The 16664-nt window shown below is 35.4% G+C and overlaps 1 protein-coding gene across 11 annotated transcripts in view; it reads right to left on the reverse strand.

Moving 5' to 3' along the window:
* LOC129953738 (collagen alpha chain CG42342) overlaps positions 1-16664 on the reverse strand; it is a 323626-nt gene that overhangs the window by 50754 nt on the left and 256208 nt on the right. For all 11 annotated transcript variants that reach the window (XR_008782580.1, XM_056067150.1, XM_056067146.1 and 8 more), the window contains one exon: positions 15118-15215. Coding sequence is in view for 10 of the 11 variants with exons in the window: in XM_056067150.1 (XP_055923125.1) it covers positions 15118-15215 (98 nt within the window). In the remaining variant the exon portion in view is untranslated. The remainder of the gene's footprint in view (positions 1-15117; positions 15216-16664) is intronic.

Below are 16664 nucleotides of genomic sequence, written 5' to 3' on the forward strand. Positions count from 1 at the left end.
GCAAAGAAATTCAAATAATGGTTTATATGATAATCAAATCACTTTTAGTTGCTCCCAATGTAAAAATCACCCCAAAATAAAAAAAGGATAATAGTGGATCAGATCTAAGTGTAACAGCTCATTCAAAATGAACCAATTTGCAGAATTGATCCCTAAGTCAAACCCATACATATTAGGTAGGTACATAACACAAAAAATTCAATATGGGCAAACTTTACGATAAACTTTAATAGAATTCTTTGAAAAAGAAAATATTGAAAAAATAACAATATTCGGTCACATCTTCGGGGACAAGTTAAGTTTAAAAAGAATTGCCCTAATCAGGACATAGTCGTCGTCATCGTCGTCGTCTTCGTCGTACACCCAAAAGATTGAGGAAATAATATAAATAGCACCAACAAAATACCTGTTCAATCCATTTAAGGTATAAACAGTTGTGGTCATATAATTAAGCCATTGAACTTAAGTTATCTTTTTTAGTTGAAAAATAGTTATTTATATTGGAAAATTTATATTTTAACTAAATTATTCAACTAATTGAATTTTTTGCTATTTATAATAAATAACCAGTTTGTGAAGACATTTGTGGATATAATGAAACATGATTTATATTAACTACGCTTTTAACTGTTTGAGCAGCTTGCACTTCATTACAAAACCTTTTTGTTGTATAACTTCTTCTTCTTTTCAACACTGTACTGACCAGAGCGATTTACATTGAGAAGAAGTCGTTTTAATATACTCCCTTTGATTTATTCCCCAAAATTTGGGGTTTTTCGCTGAGTAACTGCTCTTATTTAACACCAATTTGATTTCAATTTGTCTATCCGAAAGAACTGTAGGGTCTCCCATTGTTCAAACTATCTGAACTTCAAATTCTATTTTATCAGTCTTTATCAACTGGTGTTTTCTTAAACCAATGGAAAGTTTCATTTATAAACACGATTTTTATATCTGGACACAAATAAGCAAAATAGCGGTTATTCCAAAGATTTTGGACAAAGAAATTCTGTAAGGAAATTGTATTATGAAATGTCACACTCCTAAATCCCAACCCGGATTTTTTAGGGGTAGTTTGAATAAAACTTGATTTTCCAGCAAATGTTTCAAAACATTAGAAGATTAGTACCAAACGGAAATGTTTAATCACCAAATTTTGTAAGACTTTCAATGGGTTAAATCACCAAATTTTAATAAATGTAAAGCCTATGGTTTTGATGGAACCTTACTAAAATGGTTCATTATTTACCTGATTGAAAGATAGCAAAAATTAAAAATAGGTGATCATGTTTGATATTTTTATAAATGATTTTCCTAAGTGTTATGTGTTAACTTACAGCCATCTATCGAGTCCTATAATTTTTCAAGTTAATGAAACAAAGGACTTAGGCCTTACATTTTTTTGATCATATAAGTTATATAGTTTCTTAAGCAAAGTTTTTTAAGAATAATTTTTCCGCTTCTACATATACACACTTTACATTTTTTTTTCTTTTTTCGCTTTCTTGGGATACTGAAAAAAGAATTTGGATAAATCCATGCTTTGAGATAGTTGAGCGGTACTCATTCGAGTAGATGGAAAATTATAAGGCTGCTAAACATGTTTACCGAAACTGGAAGCATCGCATTAAAACCAATGTTCGTGTTCAGGATACAATTGCCGCTGTAGCATCGTCAATACAGGAAAACCCATTGGTTTCGACACGAAACTTGTCGAAGCAAATTGGAGTTAGAAGAGGTTTATTATATCGGATACTCCAATATTACTTCTATTGTTTCCGTACAGAGTCCAAATTACAAGCGGGATTTTTCTGTTCGCGAGGAATTTCTCCGAAAAATGATTGCAATGGCCGAAGAAGACGACACATGGATAAATTGCTTGTTGATGTCTGATGAGACCAATTTTATCCAGAAATGCTTCATGAGACCGAACTGCACAAGTGACTGTGATCTGTGCAGTTTTGTTCAGGTGTTTTGTAGGGCCATGTTTCTTTCAAGAAAATTGTAAAGTAGTAACTGTCAATGGGAACCTTTTTTTTAGAGATGTTGAATGAGTGTTTTTTTTACTCAGAATTCCACCATAGACGTATCACATTTATTACGAAGACCAGACTAGTTACGACGGACTTTCAACAAAGATGAACAAACAAATTTATTTCTAGAAACTTCACTTTTCGTGGCCTCAAGGTTTATTCAAGCAGAAAATTGACTGAATTGAAGCAGTGCATAATGACAACAAGGGAGGCGATCCCAACTTCAAACCTTTCGGTAGCATTGCACAAGTTTTTGATCAGTTGAGTGGGTGAGGGTAAAGGCTTTGGCGGTCTAGTATCTTTAATAGTTTTCGCTAGCAATGCAAACTCTTGAGTCAAGGCGCAGAGTATTTAGTGTTTCGTTTGTTCAAAACATTTATTGTAACTATATTGATTGATTTATGGACATTTATGCAGCTAGTAGAACATTCTGAATAAGACAGTTTGTTTTCGAAGTACCTCATTATGGACAGCGTGAACCAATACCTCATTGTTGTAGGGTTTTTTTTAATGTCTATTTGAGGAACTGAATATTTCACCCAGGTTTCAATTTAAAACAAATATTTTATATCTTATTCATAATTCTTTGGAGTTTATTATTAACTTTTGAGAAGATTAAATAAATAAATAAAATTAGAACTTAACTTCGTCACTTAAAACGATCAAATTCGAAAACCTTGGTTTTGCGTGAAAACGTTTTGGCACGCCAGCGATGACCTAGGTTAATATTTTATCTCCACAGCTCTTATAGTTTATGCCAATATTCTTGCATGGCCGTTAATGTTTATTTGGGCAAGAAGACGTCCAATTAGCTTTAAACCTAGTAATTTCTCTAAATTCAACAAAAGCGGTTTTATCCAGCGAAGCTCGTTATAAAACCTCGAAAATTTGTATTGGTAATAAAAAGATCGTCCATAACTTAAGTTGGAAAAATCTAAGGTTGGAGTTATTCTAACTAGGTAAGGTTAGGTTAACGTGCCTGTTAATGACAAAAAACACAACGCACTTAAACCAATAGATGGTCCGTTGTGATACCACATGGATCTTAATATCCACCTTAATTGTTAAACCACTTAAAGCTAGCTACATATATTATAGCGTTTGAGACAATTCATGTTAGAATTTCTAAGATCACTAGGTTCATGGTATTAAAAACTTCCAAGGTGGAGCCGTCGTCTTTGTATATTAGGGCAGGACATGAATATTGAACATAGAGAGTGAGCCACGATCTCCTCTTCTTCTTCATCCGTGCGGCTTTTGCAAAAATCGTTTGCAGGAGCTCCAAGTCGAAAAGCATGTCTATTTCAACTAAGTTCTGGAAGTTTTGAGAGCATTCTCTTTGAATATTTATTTTTGCTAATTTTACTAAAATATAGTTTTTATTTTTTAGTTTTTTTTGCTTCTTATTTCTCTCCAAGTCTTCTTAATCTATACATAGTCTCTGATTCTTCGTTGGTACATCTGTATGATCAGTTTTCATTTAATATTTCAGATCATGATCTTCTATTCTGTACGTACAATATAAAATTGTTAAAATCTCCTTCCTATGCAACGTTAACCTACAAAGACTTCAACTCAATCGACTTCTCCTATCTTCACCTGTCAACCGCATTGGCTCCTTGGCTGAGTTGTTGTCTTTATGCAAATGGTGATGATAATGTTAATTTGTTTCAACATCTGTTGCCACAATTCTTTAATCAATGTGTCGCTACTAAAACATTAAGAATTCGAAATAACCTTTGCCCCAGGTTCATTTTTAACGTAACATTAAAAATAGAAATAAACTAAAACTACATATTAGATGGAAGCGTAGACCAACACCTGTTGACTGGAGAGCATTTACTGTAGCCCGTAATTAAGCTACAACTATAATCCGATCATCCAAAATCATCTATTATGCGTCCAAACTCAATACCTCTTTACCACCTAAAAAGCTATGGAGCAACCTAAGTAAGATTGGTTTCCGCAAAAATATGGGAGCTCAATGTTCTCTGGACCCGGATGAGCTCAATGATTATTTCCTTGGAGAGTCGATTTCTGTTGCTGATTTTGAAGCAAATACTTCATTTAACTCCTTGAACAATGTGCCTAGGCTGGGGGAATTTTGGTGTTGTTAGTGAAGATGATATTCTAAAATGTGTGAAGACTATCAAGTCTGACTCTGTTGGTGATGATGGAGTACCTATTCGTTTCGTTAAACTCATACTTCCACTAATTATAACCCATTTAAGTCATATTATAAACTGGTGAATTGTCATTTCTACTTTCAGTTCTTCCAACGGGTAAGAAGCGTAACTGTAATTCTCCAACTGGTTTTAGACCGATAAGCATCCTACCTTGCCTCTTTTTGGTCTTTAAGAAGATAATTGAGTAGCAGATCTTAAGTCATATTTCACCTAACAATTTGCTGTTTGAAAAACAATCGGGTTTCAGAGCAAATCATAGCTGCTCTACTGCAATGGTTAATCTTCTTGAAGTTGATAGGGTAGACTATGATAAGGGTCAAATAAATCTCTTCTGCTTACTCGACTTTATAAAGGCCTTTGGCAAAGTGAATCAATCAGTATTCTAAAGTGGAAACTCGTAAACTTCTTCGGCTTCAGTGAGCGGGCATGCTCACTTATTTGTGACTACCTATCTGACAGATCACAAAGGGTTTTTTTCGGGGGGAAATGCGCAGCTCTCAGACCTGTTACTCAAAGAGTCCCACAGGGTTCGATTCTTGGTCTAATATTCTTTTGTATGTTCTTCAATGATGTGGCTGCGTGTTGTTCGCACTCTTCCGTTCACCTGTATGCTGACGATGTTCAACTCCACCTTGCCAGGTCTTTTCATCAACTCAATGAACTGTCCTTCTCCATCAATGAGGATCTTAACCAAATTTATGCGTGGTCCATTGCAAATGGCCTATTCTTAAATCCTTCCAAGACCCTAGTCATTCCAATTTCGAATAAAAAGTTTGATCTCTCTACCCTACCTAATATTTGGCTAAGTGATCGTTTAATTAATCACATTGCTTTTGACATAACTAAAATCTCGTTCTCTTAAATTGTATTTAATTTAATGTAAATTTGTAAACATATTATCTAAGTACTATAAAAGATGTAATCTTAATGTACGTACCATTATTGTCAAATCAATGAAATGAAAGTAAAATGCATGATGGTTCACGGGAATATGGCTTTAAATAGATGGATTTTTCTCGACGTAAGCTTAGTGTAAGTAAGTCGAAAAGGTCGCATTCGATCAGCTAAATAATGATATTTTGTTTCCACAATGGAGCAGTGGAGTGCCATTTAGAGTGTGTTTAAGTACGATTCATTTGTCAAAAGCAACAGGGGACATCACCTGACCCTGTACAGTGTACGTACTTACTGTAAAAACTTCCGAAAATACGGAAAGGGTAAGAGCCGCTGTTCTACAAATTGCAAGAAGCTCGATGCACAAACAAGATCAGGATTTACAAATTAATCTTTCTCTCATTCAAGCGTGAGTTAAACTTCTATCCTTAAGTTGACAATTGTATACAACAGTTGAAACCCACTGATACATACTTACGTTCCGAAACCTTGAAGCCTGGTGTGCTCTTGTGCAGTTTCAAAAAAATGTATCATTGGTCGTTACTTTTTTGAAGAACAAGGATGGCATACTTAACAAATTTCTTAAACAGAGTTGTCTAGAAGATGGTAAATTATCAACCCGTAAAATGTCTGGTTTCAGCTATGTACCAACTCCTCTCACACTGCGACTGCCATAATAAACGTGCGTCATACTCGACGCAGAGCAAGTGGCACTGGATTAGCCATACATTGAGGAAGCCAGACGACAATATAGCAGAGCAGTGCTTTAAATGGTAGAAGGCGGCCTGGGAGGCCAAGAGAAACAGGAAGATCATCTGTCATGAAGGAAGCTCGGTTCCAAAACTTGGAGACGTGGTCCCAGCTAAGGTATCGTGCTAGGAATAGAGAGAGATGGAAGGAACTGGTTGCCACCCTAAGCTCCAGGAGGTGTTAAAGTGCTGCTACTAGCAGCCGGAAACGAAGAAGAAGAATACTCGAGGTGTTTTCCAGCCGCCTCATTTCACATTTTAGAGATATGCATTGGCGTCCTAGATAACCTGACTTGGCCACGTAGACTAGACGAACTTAAAGATGCAATAAAAACGGAAATTTAATTAATAGGCGAAAACTTGCTTCAACGCCTTCACTCGAACTCGAATTTCTTCGTGCTCCAAACAAGATGGACGTCATATGTTAGACTTTCTTTTTAAGACTTAAAATGGCAATTATTTGTGTATGACAAAAACATGAAGAGTTATATCCATTTGTTATTGTTCCTATTCCCGTAAAATACAAATAAATAAACATATAGTTTGAAACCATTCTTACTAAAACCGATGAAGAAATCAATCAAACAAGCTGAAATAAATTACCTAAATGGGTTTAATTATACGACCACAACTTTAGGTATGTATGGGTAACGGTATATGTAAAATTCAACCGATTTATTTTGCTAGATAAGCCATCACATCCAAACATAGGTTCCTTTTTGAAGGAAAGGTTACATAATATAATGTTTTGCTATTCACAGGGAAATTGATTTTTCTACCTCAACCTATGTAAACACCTTCGAAAACGGTTTTACTTCGGAATTCTTTTTCCCAGAAACGTGCACTCATTAATCACAGCCAGTTCTTTTTTTTTCAATTTTGTATTTTTATTTCATTTTTGCAAGTTAGCTACATAAAATGTATGGAAGCTTTAGTGTAGAGGAGTAGCTAAAGAAAATGTGTACATTCATCCATTTTAAGTGGAACCATGAATGTCAAAGTGTTTTTGTAAACATAACTTAAATGGGTTGAAGTGAAAGTCTAAAAATTTCTCCGCTGGGACGGTATACACAGGCAGCGCCAAACGTCAGCAGCGGCTGGGACAGGAACAGGAACAGGGCAGGCAAACTGAATTGAAGTTTTCGTTGTTGGTTTTTGTTTTCCTTAGATTTTTTAGTAAATAGTCTGCTGATGGTTTTAAGGACGACGACCGACAACTGACCGACGACGGAAGACCAAAAACCGGTAGGAAACTTTTTATATGACCTGGTCAATGAATGGTTGGTTGGTTGGGCTTGGTAGATCCTTAGATGATATTTGTGTGTTGAATTTTAAACTTTTTAACTCGAAATGCAATCGAGCTGAAATGGAATGCGTTTTGAATGATTTTAAAATAGTCGTTTTGAAACAAGTTTAGGTTTCTTTTGAAGTTTGATGTTTTTTTGTTCTTATAAGAAAATAAAATTTATGTTTACGTAGGTATTCTATCGTAGACATCAAAGTATGTCGAGTTAGGTTTGGTGGTTGTTCGAGTGTAATGTAAACAACATTAAATAGGTCCATTTTTTGGGAAAATACTTGAAGCCTTCCAAAAAGATGTTTGCTTTATTTTGTTCTAATTATTTGCGATCAAGTTCTATAAAAAAGGGAGTCCAATAGAAGGTTTATTTATCAGATATCTGTTTGTTAAAGTTTGGGTTTAAAAAGTTTGAATGAAATTGATAAGTCTGTATTTAGTGGGTTTGTACCGCATAATAGAGATATTACTACCCTTATTAGCACTAGGAAATGGAGAAAGGGTTTGAAAGGAGATTTCGGTGCACACTGGTTTTAATTCTGAATATTGCATGGACTAGGAAAGACTGTGGTCAGGAATTCCACATTCGTGTAGTTCGGCTAAAGAACGAACCTCTGTACTTGACAGAATGACCGAAGTTGGACTGTTGGAAGCGCTAGTATTACGGTTAAACTGTTTGAATGGAGGAATGCAGCTGGCTATTTCACTAGAGCATATAATCTTAAAATAACGGTACAAAAGGGTCAGAAAAGAAACCTTACAACGATGTTCAAGCGAAGTAAATAAACTTATGATGATATTATCATCTATCAATTTAAATGCTCTCCGTTTAATACTATCCAAGAGGCTTAAGTAAGTTTGAGGAGCACTAGCCCAGAGATTGGAGTTCTACTCAAGCTTTGGACTTATATAAGTCTTGTGGGTAACAGCCAGATTCTTGCATCGATTCAGGCCCCCAACGACCTTGGGGAATTTTTGGCGACATTGTTCGACAAGAGGTGGTTAGTGATACATATGGAGAATTTTTCAGTTTCATTGATGCAAGTGCCACCCATGGATAATGTCAAGGGGAGTATATTTCGCTTCAACGAAACAATACATCATTGGGTATTTTAGGCATTAATTTCCACGCAGTTCCACATCCGAAGAAGAGGAATTTGAGTCTGAAAACAAATATGGAGTACTATCTTCAGCGAAACAATGTATTGGATTAGGAGTTGAAGACATGAGGTGATTAATAATAATGAGAACGAGTGTTGGAGATATAACAGAGCCCAGGGGCACACCAGAATTTATTTTGTGGTTTTAACACTCGAAACATGCATCACTAATTGCATTAAACGATCCGAAAGGTAATTACTAATCCAATGAAGAAGGGTTTCGGTAAAACCGAAAGCACGCATTTTCCATTAGAGAGCCTGATGGAAAACTTTATCAAATGCTATTAAAATATCAAATGCAATAATCTCACTTTCTCTATAGCGATGCTCTACTGTTCGGTCAGATGAACCATGAGATAACCAGTGGACCTATTTCTGCGAAAGACGTATAAGAAGATGAAGAATTTTCGATATTCGAGATATTTATTGAGCTCATAATCAGTGTTTCCATGATCTTGGAAAGAAGGGACGTAAATGCAATCGGTCGGTTATTATGAAGGAAGATTCACCTTTTTTGTGGGTGGGCTAGACTATGCTATTATCCATCCGCTCGCTGAGGAGTAGAATACATGAAAAAGAAGTGATTTTATCAGCGTTGACGAACGCCTCTTTAAAACAATAGCGGGGATACCATCCAGACCTGGTTTATGCCTGGTAAGATCTTGCCACAGTTAGAGTGCGAAAACAAATTGGTTCTATAGAATCACTACCTCGCTCAACTAAAGGCAGAGTCATTCACATTCACTGGCAGCGTGGAATTGACGGCGAATTGCTCAGCGAAAAGATTAGCTTTCTCTAAAGAGCTAACAAATGGAGTTTCATTGACAACGAGCATAGGAACAGAGGACTAGGAAAAATTCCTTACGTTTTTTTCTACAAATTGGTTATCTGCAAATGTAAACCTTATCTCTATTTATGAAATATTCATTCTTCGCAAAAAAAAGTTTTTTAGAAAAAAAAACCTAACAAAAGTTTGTATAGAAAGAAAACAACTTAAGTTTCAGGTTCATGAATAGTAGCTGCCCAAGGAGAAGTTAAAAGGACCAGAATCCAAATACAGGTGCTTCAACAGAAGTCTCTACAGAAAAAATTAAGAGCTCGATGTTGGATTTCAGAGCTCAAAATTTCCGATTTCAAATAATTATGAACTTGAATGGTAGAAAGAGCATATCGGTTCATTTTTGAACCATGTGTCTTTGACCAATTCAATAAACTCCTGATTGCATTCCGTACTGCCAAGAAGTTTTAGATTTCTATTGGTAAGGATTCATAAAAAATATCAGCGCCAATAACATTGAACTGCAACAACCGCTAGCAGAAACAGGCCAGACTTCTGAATACATTTTCTGAAAAGGGAATGATACACAGCTTATAAAAAGAAGACCTCAAAACCTTTCTGTCATAATTTTAAATAAACATTCCTCAAAAATCCAGAAAGTTGAGAGTTTTCAGTATATTGGTAATATTATTTCTAATGAAGACAAGATCGCACAAGACATTCGGCACATTTTTCTACAATGTTAAGAAAATAACTCTTTCAGCTTAGAAAGTACTGTAATCCGGATTTAGGTCTTGTAAAATAATATCAAAAATTATTACCAGAAAATGTTAAACGTTCCTAAAAAGATGTAATCGACTAGGAAGATCCATTTCCTCAAGAAAGCAGAAGAGTTTAGGGACCTTGAAGCACGTAGAGAAGAACATCGCCAGATTCCATCGATAATTGTTGAATATTTTAGATGCAAATCATGCAACTTTCCTCTAAATCAAAAAATGATATTTTCTTTTTCTTGTTTTGAATCTTAATGCTATGAATCGTAACAAGTGTAAATCTATTCCGCAACAAAATTTGAAAAATCGGTCCAGGCCTTAAATCTTAGTCCGAGTTGTATTTTTCAACACGATAAGGATTCAAAACAAAGTGCTCATATTATCAAAGATTGTGTTCGTTGTAACGTAGTGATCCAAGTGTGATTCTTGTCATGAAAAGTGCTTTCTCAAATAAATAGGTCCCCTCCATCCCTGACAACATTGCTCGCACGCAGGAATCGTTGAGAATTGTAGGCAATAGTTCTCAACGGACTGTTGCGCCACCCAATTTATTTATTTATTAATAGTGCTTCTATACTACAAAAAAGGCCTGAAGAGAAGTGGCAGAATATTTCTTCTGCTGAAGTCGAAAACTTAGTTTCTTCGATTCCGAGATGATTACAATCTTTTAAGATGCCTTGTATGACCCAACAAAATTTTGGTGTTGACCTATTTTGCTTAAAAATTAAATTTAAATGAAATGTATATTTCGTAAGTAGAATTTTATAACTATATTTTTTAAGTTTTTAGTCATTATAGGTTGAAGGTTTTAAAAAAGTTATGTTTTATCTTGTAATATCAAAATACTCGTAAACAGGTTAAACGTAACTACATCATCAAACTTATTTACATTTTTTTAAAAGTGACCAAACTGCCAAAAAGTTGTCATACGTAGATTTCTGTTGGCAACTTTGTGTACAAATCCTATTTGCAATCATATTTTTAAAGTAAGTGCGTTTTTTGGTATTCCATACATAGTGCCTACAGTGAGAAATTGCAAACAAAAAGATCCGCAGCAGCCAGATTTTTGTATTTAAAAATTGGTACAACTGAAAGAAGATCTGCCAGAATAATAATAAGAAAAACACACAAATAGAAGAAAGTTTTGTGAAAATCAAGTTTTAAAATTAACTCAAACTAATGAAAAGGACAATATTCAAGAAGAAATGGTAAGAAAACATCTTGAAATTGAAACTTTGTAAAAAAAGTTCATTTAACAAAGCAGCTCTGACATAAAATAAAAACTTCAAGAAGAGGGGTTGTTCGTAGACTACTAAATTAACATGTGGTGTTGAAGCGAGCTTGAAGCTCGTCTCAATTCTTTATATAACTGAATCGAGTTGAAATGAGCTTGATTCGCCTCGATTCCGGTCGGGGATCGATTCAAAATTTGTGAAGAAAAACCTGTGTGGAGAAGTTGGTTTAACAGATAATGCATTATGGTATGTTTATTTGCATGTTTGTGTACAAAAAATATAGTTTTGTTTTAATCAAATTTAAAAACAAAAATTGTACATGGAGCTGGTAGCATATTCTTATATGGTGCTGAACTATTCAGTTCTTCATTGTTTGTCACGAATCAAACTATCACACTCGCACTTCATAAGAATAATCGAAACACTATTTGCATTTTAAAAAGTGCTGTCAAATTTTATCATTTTTAAGTCTTAAATTGGCATACATCCCGATGTCTTGGAGACAAGTTAAAGTCGTTTTTATTCCAAAAGCTGAAAAATCCAGCCACTTTAACCCTAAAGACCTAAGACCTATCAGCTTATCATCATTCTTTCTCAAAACTTTTGAATGTTTGATCGATATCCACTTAAGGGCAAATATTGATAAGTCCCTCCTTTCAAAGGTTCAACACGCCTACATCAAAGGGAAATCAGTTGAAACGGCTCTACACAGTATAGTACGTACAACCGAATATTCCCTCCATCATAAAGAGTACACCTTAGTTGCCTTCTTAGATATAGAAGGTGCATTTAACAATGTCGACACATCTGAAATTGCACGTGTATTGACATCTCTGAAGGTAGATAAGTCGATCAGCGAATTGATTAGTCAGATGCTGATAAGCAGGATTATCAGAAAACCACAAGGTGGTGTCCTATCCCCTCTCCTCTGGAACTTAGTAATAAATGAATAATTACTCTAGAAAGAGTACCCGTGGCATGATGGTTAGTGCGTTGGACTGTCATGCTAGAGGTCTTGGGTTCGATCCCTGCCTATGCCATCTAAAGTCTTTTCACGGGTACTGCCTCTTGCGAGGAATTGACAAATTCTCCAAGAGTAACTCTTGTCATGAAAAAGTGCTTTCTCAAAAAATTAGCCGTTCGGAGTCGGCATATAAACTGTAGGTCCCCTCCATTCCTGACAACATTACTCGCACACAAGAATGGTTGAGAGTTGTAAGTCACTAGGCCTTGGTTCTCAACGGACTGTCACGCCACCCAATTTTATTTAAAATTACTCTAGAAAGAGAGGGATACAGAGTGTTTGCTTAAGCGGACGATTTTGCTATTGCAGTAACGGGTAAACATCTCAATATACTAAAAGAACTCTTACAAAACGCTTTAAATAAGCTCACCAGATGGGCAAATCGGTGTGGACTAGGCGTTAACCCACAAAAAACCAACCTTGTCTTCTTCACAAGCAAACACAAAGTCCAACTCATTGACCCTCCCCTCATAAACGGATGTAGCGCTTAAATTCTCTGAACAAGCAAAATACTTACCATTTTGGATAAGAAATTAAGTTGGAAACCTGATATTCAAGAGAGAATAAACAAGGCCACAGTAGCCCTGTTCTCCTGTAACAAGGCCATTGGTAATAAATGGGGCCTACAGCCACGCTTTATACACTGGCTCTATATATCTGGGTCATAAGGCCGATATTTACTTATGGAGTAGCGGTATGGTGGACGGTGCTAGATATAGCGACAAATCGCGATCAATAATGAAATTGGCCACACCACTATTTTGAACTCGTTCAGAACAACTATAAACAGTAGTATTGACTACACCATACCCCATCCTCAGTTTAATAACTATAGCTTCAAAGTGACTATACCTCCCATGTCTTCTGTTGAGAATACATCATTTTTGAACGATGATCCTATAAACATTTATACAGACGGATCAAAAACGAAGGATGAGGTTGGTGGAGGCGTATACTCAGATAGACTAAACTTAAATCTCTCTTTTTGTCTGAAAATTCATTGTAGCGCGTTCCAAGGTGAAATCCTGGCTCTAAAAGAAGTCCTATCCTGGCTTAGAGAAAACATTATATCAAATAATGATATACGCATCTTCTTGGATAGCCCAGCTGCGTCAAAGTCCCTAGACTCTGTCTCCACAACTCACTAACAGCCCTAAATTGTCGATCATCTCTTACGGAGATGGCTACACAGTTCAACATTCACCTTTTCTGGGTGCCGGGCCATAGAGACATTGCAGGAAATTGCAAAGCTAACGAACTTGCAGAAAGCGGAACAACTTTACCTCTGCTGGCTCACAATGCTAGCATAGGTATCCCCTCAGCTACATGTAAACTCATGCTAAAGCAAGATACCATAGAGAAAACAAACTTCAGGTGGAATAACACCACCACCTGTTTAGCGACAAAACTAATTTGGCCTAATCTTAGCGCCAAGCGCTCAAAACAATTAATCTCTCTGAGTAGATTGCACATTAGCTACGTTATAGGTGTCCTGACTGGGCACTGCTTGATAGGAAGGGATGCTATTCGACTTGGAGCCCCTGCAAATGATTTTTGTAGGAGTTGCATGGACGAGGAGGAGGAGGAGACAATCTCTCATCTTTTGTGCACTTGTCCTGCTTTATCACAAAGACGTAGAAGCCACCTTGGAGACTACCTTCAACGATACCAGCAATCTAAAAAATTCTGACATTATTTGTTCCTACGCTTCATTCCAATTGGTTCGACGACTTATCCATGTGGTATCACTACGGACCATACTTTGGTCTAAGTGTGTTGGACTTCCCAACCAACAGCCACTTTAACCTAACCTAAGCTGGGACTTGAATGTCATTAAGCACATATGAGACAATTTGCGCTCAAAGATCCGAAATAATGACAAAGAAAAAGGCTAGAAGAGAAATGGCAGAATATTGCTTCTGCTGAAGTCGAATTTTTACATTGGTTTACAATCTGAGATGATTACCAGGGGCGTGTTTAGACAAAAAAAGTAGGTATAATATATTTTTTTTAATTCTTAAGGTTTTTTATTTTAAATAAACAGTTTAAACGTAACTACATCATCAATCTTATTAACATTATGTTTAAAAGTGACCAAACTGCCAAAAAGTGGTCGTAAGTAGACTTTAAACACATTGTGTACAAAGCCTACTTGGAACCATATTTTTAAAATCTTCTTTCTTGTCTCTTGAGTAAATAGCTAAGTCTTTCTTAAAAAACGTTTGCTCATTTAATGTTAGTTTATTTTTTATTGAGAATGCTTTTCAATCTGAGTGCCTCTCTAAGAGTTATTGGCCAAAAAAACTGAGAAGAGATCAAGTTTTGACGATATGCCAATTAGGGTCTCGAATAACACTTTGAAAGAAATATTTTACGAAAGTTCAAGTATTACATTTTCTTGTTTATATTGAAACATACATATTTGTTTTTTGTTTGTGTTTGCTTAGTTTTCTTGTTTCTGCTGTACTCTTTTTTTAATTATTTTAGTCACTTAAGGTCCACTTTTAAAATTACACAATTTTATTAGGTGTCAATTGTTTACTATTAACGTGTTAAGAATTGATTTTCAACGGATCAGGTGCATTGTGTGTCTAGAAGTTTATTTTGAAGTGCGTTCATTTTGTGTTTACCTTAAAAAACTCGATTTAAATTTTTAAACTATTTTTACTCGATTTATAAAATACTTTTGATACAAATTCAATTTATTATGAATTTGTCATAAATTTACAAAATTCTCCATTAATTAAAATTTCTATTAGATAATTCATGCCCTACCATCATGCACCAATAAAACCTTTATCTACATTAAATTTACAAAAAATTCATTCATTATTTACAAAATAAATATACAACAAATGTACAAATGTTAGGTGTAAACGTCATATACGCATTATGTTTGTATAAGCATTATGCATGTAGACGTAGAGGTATATATATAATTAAATCTTATAATACTTAAACTATAAAAGATTGTTAAAAGGATCTTACTCGTTTACCACGTTTACCACGGGGTCCTTTTTCGCCTGGTGGTCCAGCAGGTCCTGGTGGACCGATTTCACCTCTTTCACCCGGAATACCTTGGGGTCCTGCAAATGAAAATAAAATAATGAAAATAATTACCAAATAAATAAAAAGAAAACATCAAATATAAAACAGTATTCAACCATAATTATTTTTGTTTTTTTTTTTATTATTTAATTAGGGGATAATAGGGTAAAATTAACTATGTATCTTTTTAAATTGATCAATTTATAATTTAGAGAACTTTTATCTTAGAATCTTTGAATAAATATTAAAACGAAATATGTAAATCTTAGTTTAGTAAGAGGGAACTCTTAAACGCTTTATTTTGTTCTCTTAAGCTTTGAAAATCAACAATTTTAAAATATCTGTAGTCAATCTCTTAATTCAAGGCCATAATCAACAAAATAATTGAAGAATTAAATAAGTAAACTTAAGTAATTGCATCATTATACAGATAATCCAACAAATATTTTTAACTCCGATTTGTGAAAAAAAATAATATATTGCTGGAATTTCCAACTTCAAATACACTAAAATGGGTTTCCAATATATGCTTTAATTTTAAGTAGCCCAGTATTTTGACCACGTAAAAATATCCTAGTTGCGAAGCACCAACAAGCCTCGATTACGGTCGAATTTACTTATGACGAACAATGACAACGAACTTGGGATCTGTACATGGAATTTTAGGTAGCTTAATAGAACACGTGCAGCCGGACAGTTAGCAGAATCCCTAAACTGCTTCAAAGCAGATACTATCGCCATTTAAGAAGTGCGATGGAATAGACCGGGGTAACGCAAACTAAAGGACTGCGATGTATACTACAGCGACAGCTACCTTGAATAAAAGCAACTTCTATTTGGGTTTGGATTTCTTGTTGGAACTAGACTCAGGCAAAAAGTCTTAAGTTTCATCAGTGTGAACGAGCATCACGACAATCCGCATCAAGGCTAAATTCAACTGGAAACCAGATTGACTACATTGCCTTCGACGTACTACAATTCTCCAGTATAGGTACAGGGTGTCCGAACATATCGAGGGGCCAACATTGACTCGGGCCACTACCTCGTTGCAGCCAAGGTACGAATACGAATATCCCAATCCAAGCAAAAACAAGGAAGTTCTGTGGGAAGATTCAACGTTAGACGACGACAATTGCAAAAGAATGTCATGTCCTTGTCCGGTCGAGTCTTTCTCACAACCTCTTAAGAAGTCCTATGCTGCCTGTATTAAGTCTGTATTGTCTTGCCGCCTTTGAAGTACTAGGTTTCACACGGCCAACACAGCGTTAAGCCTGGATTGACGACGAATGTCGGCAAGTACTTTTAAGTAAGTAAGATCATCTTACCTTACATAAACGGTGATTTCTTAAGAGCTTGAGAACTTTTTAAAAAAAAAACGCATAAAATTTGCAAAATCTCATCGATTCTTTTTTTGAAACGTTAGATTGGTCCATGACATTTACTTTTTGAAGATAATTTCATTTAAATGTTGACCGCGGCTGCGTCTT

This window comes from Eupeodes corollae, chromosome 1 (genome assembly GCF_945859685.1).
Source record: "Eupeodes corollae chromosome 1, idEupCoro1.1, whole genome shotgun sequence".
Taxonomy (NCBI): domain Eukaryota; kingdom Metazoa; phylum Arthropoda; class Insecta; order Diptera; family Syrphidae; genus Eupeodes; species Eupeodes corollae.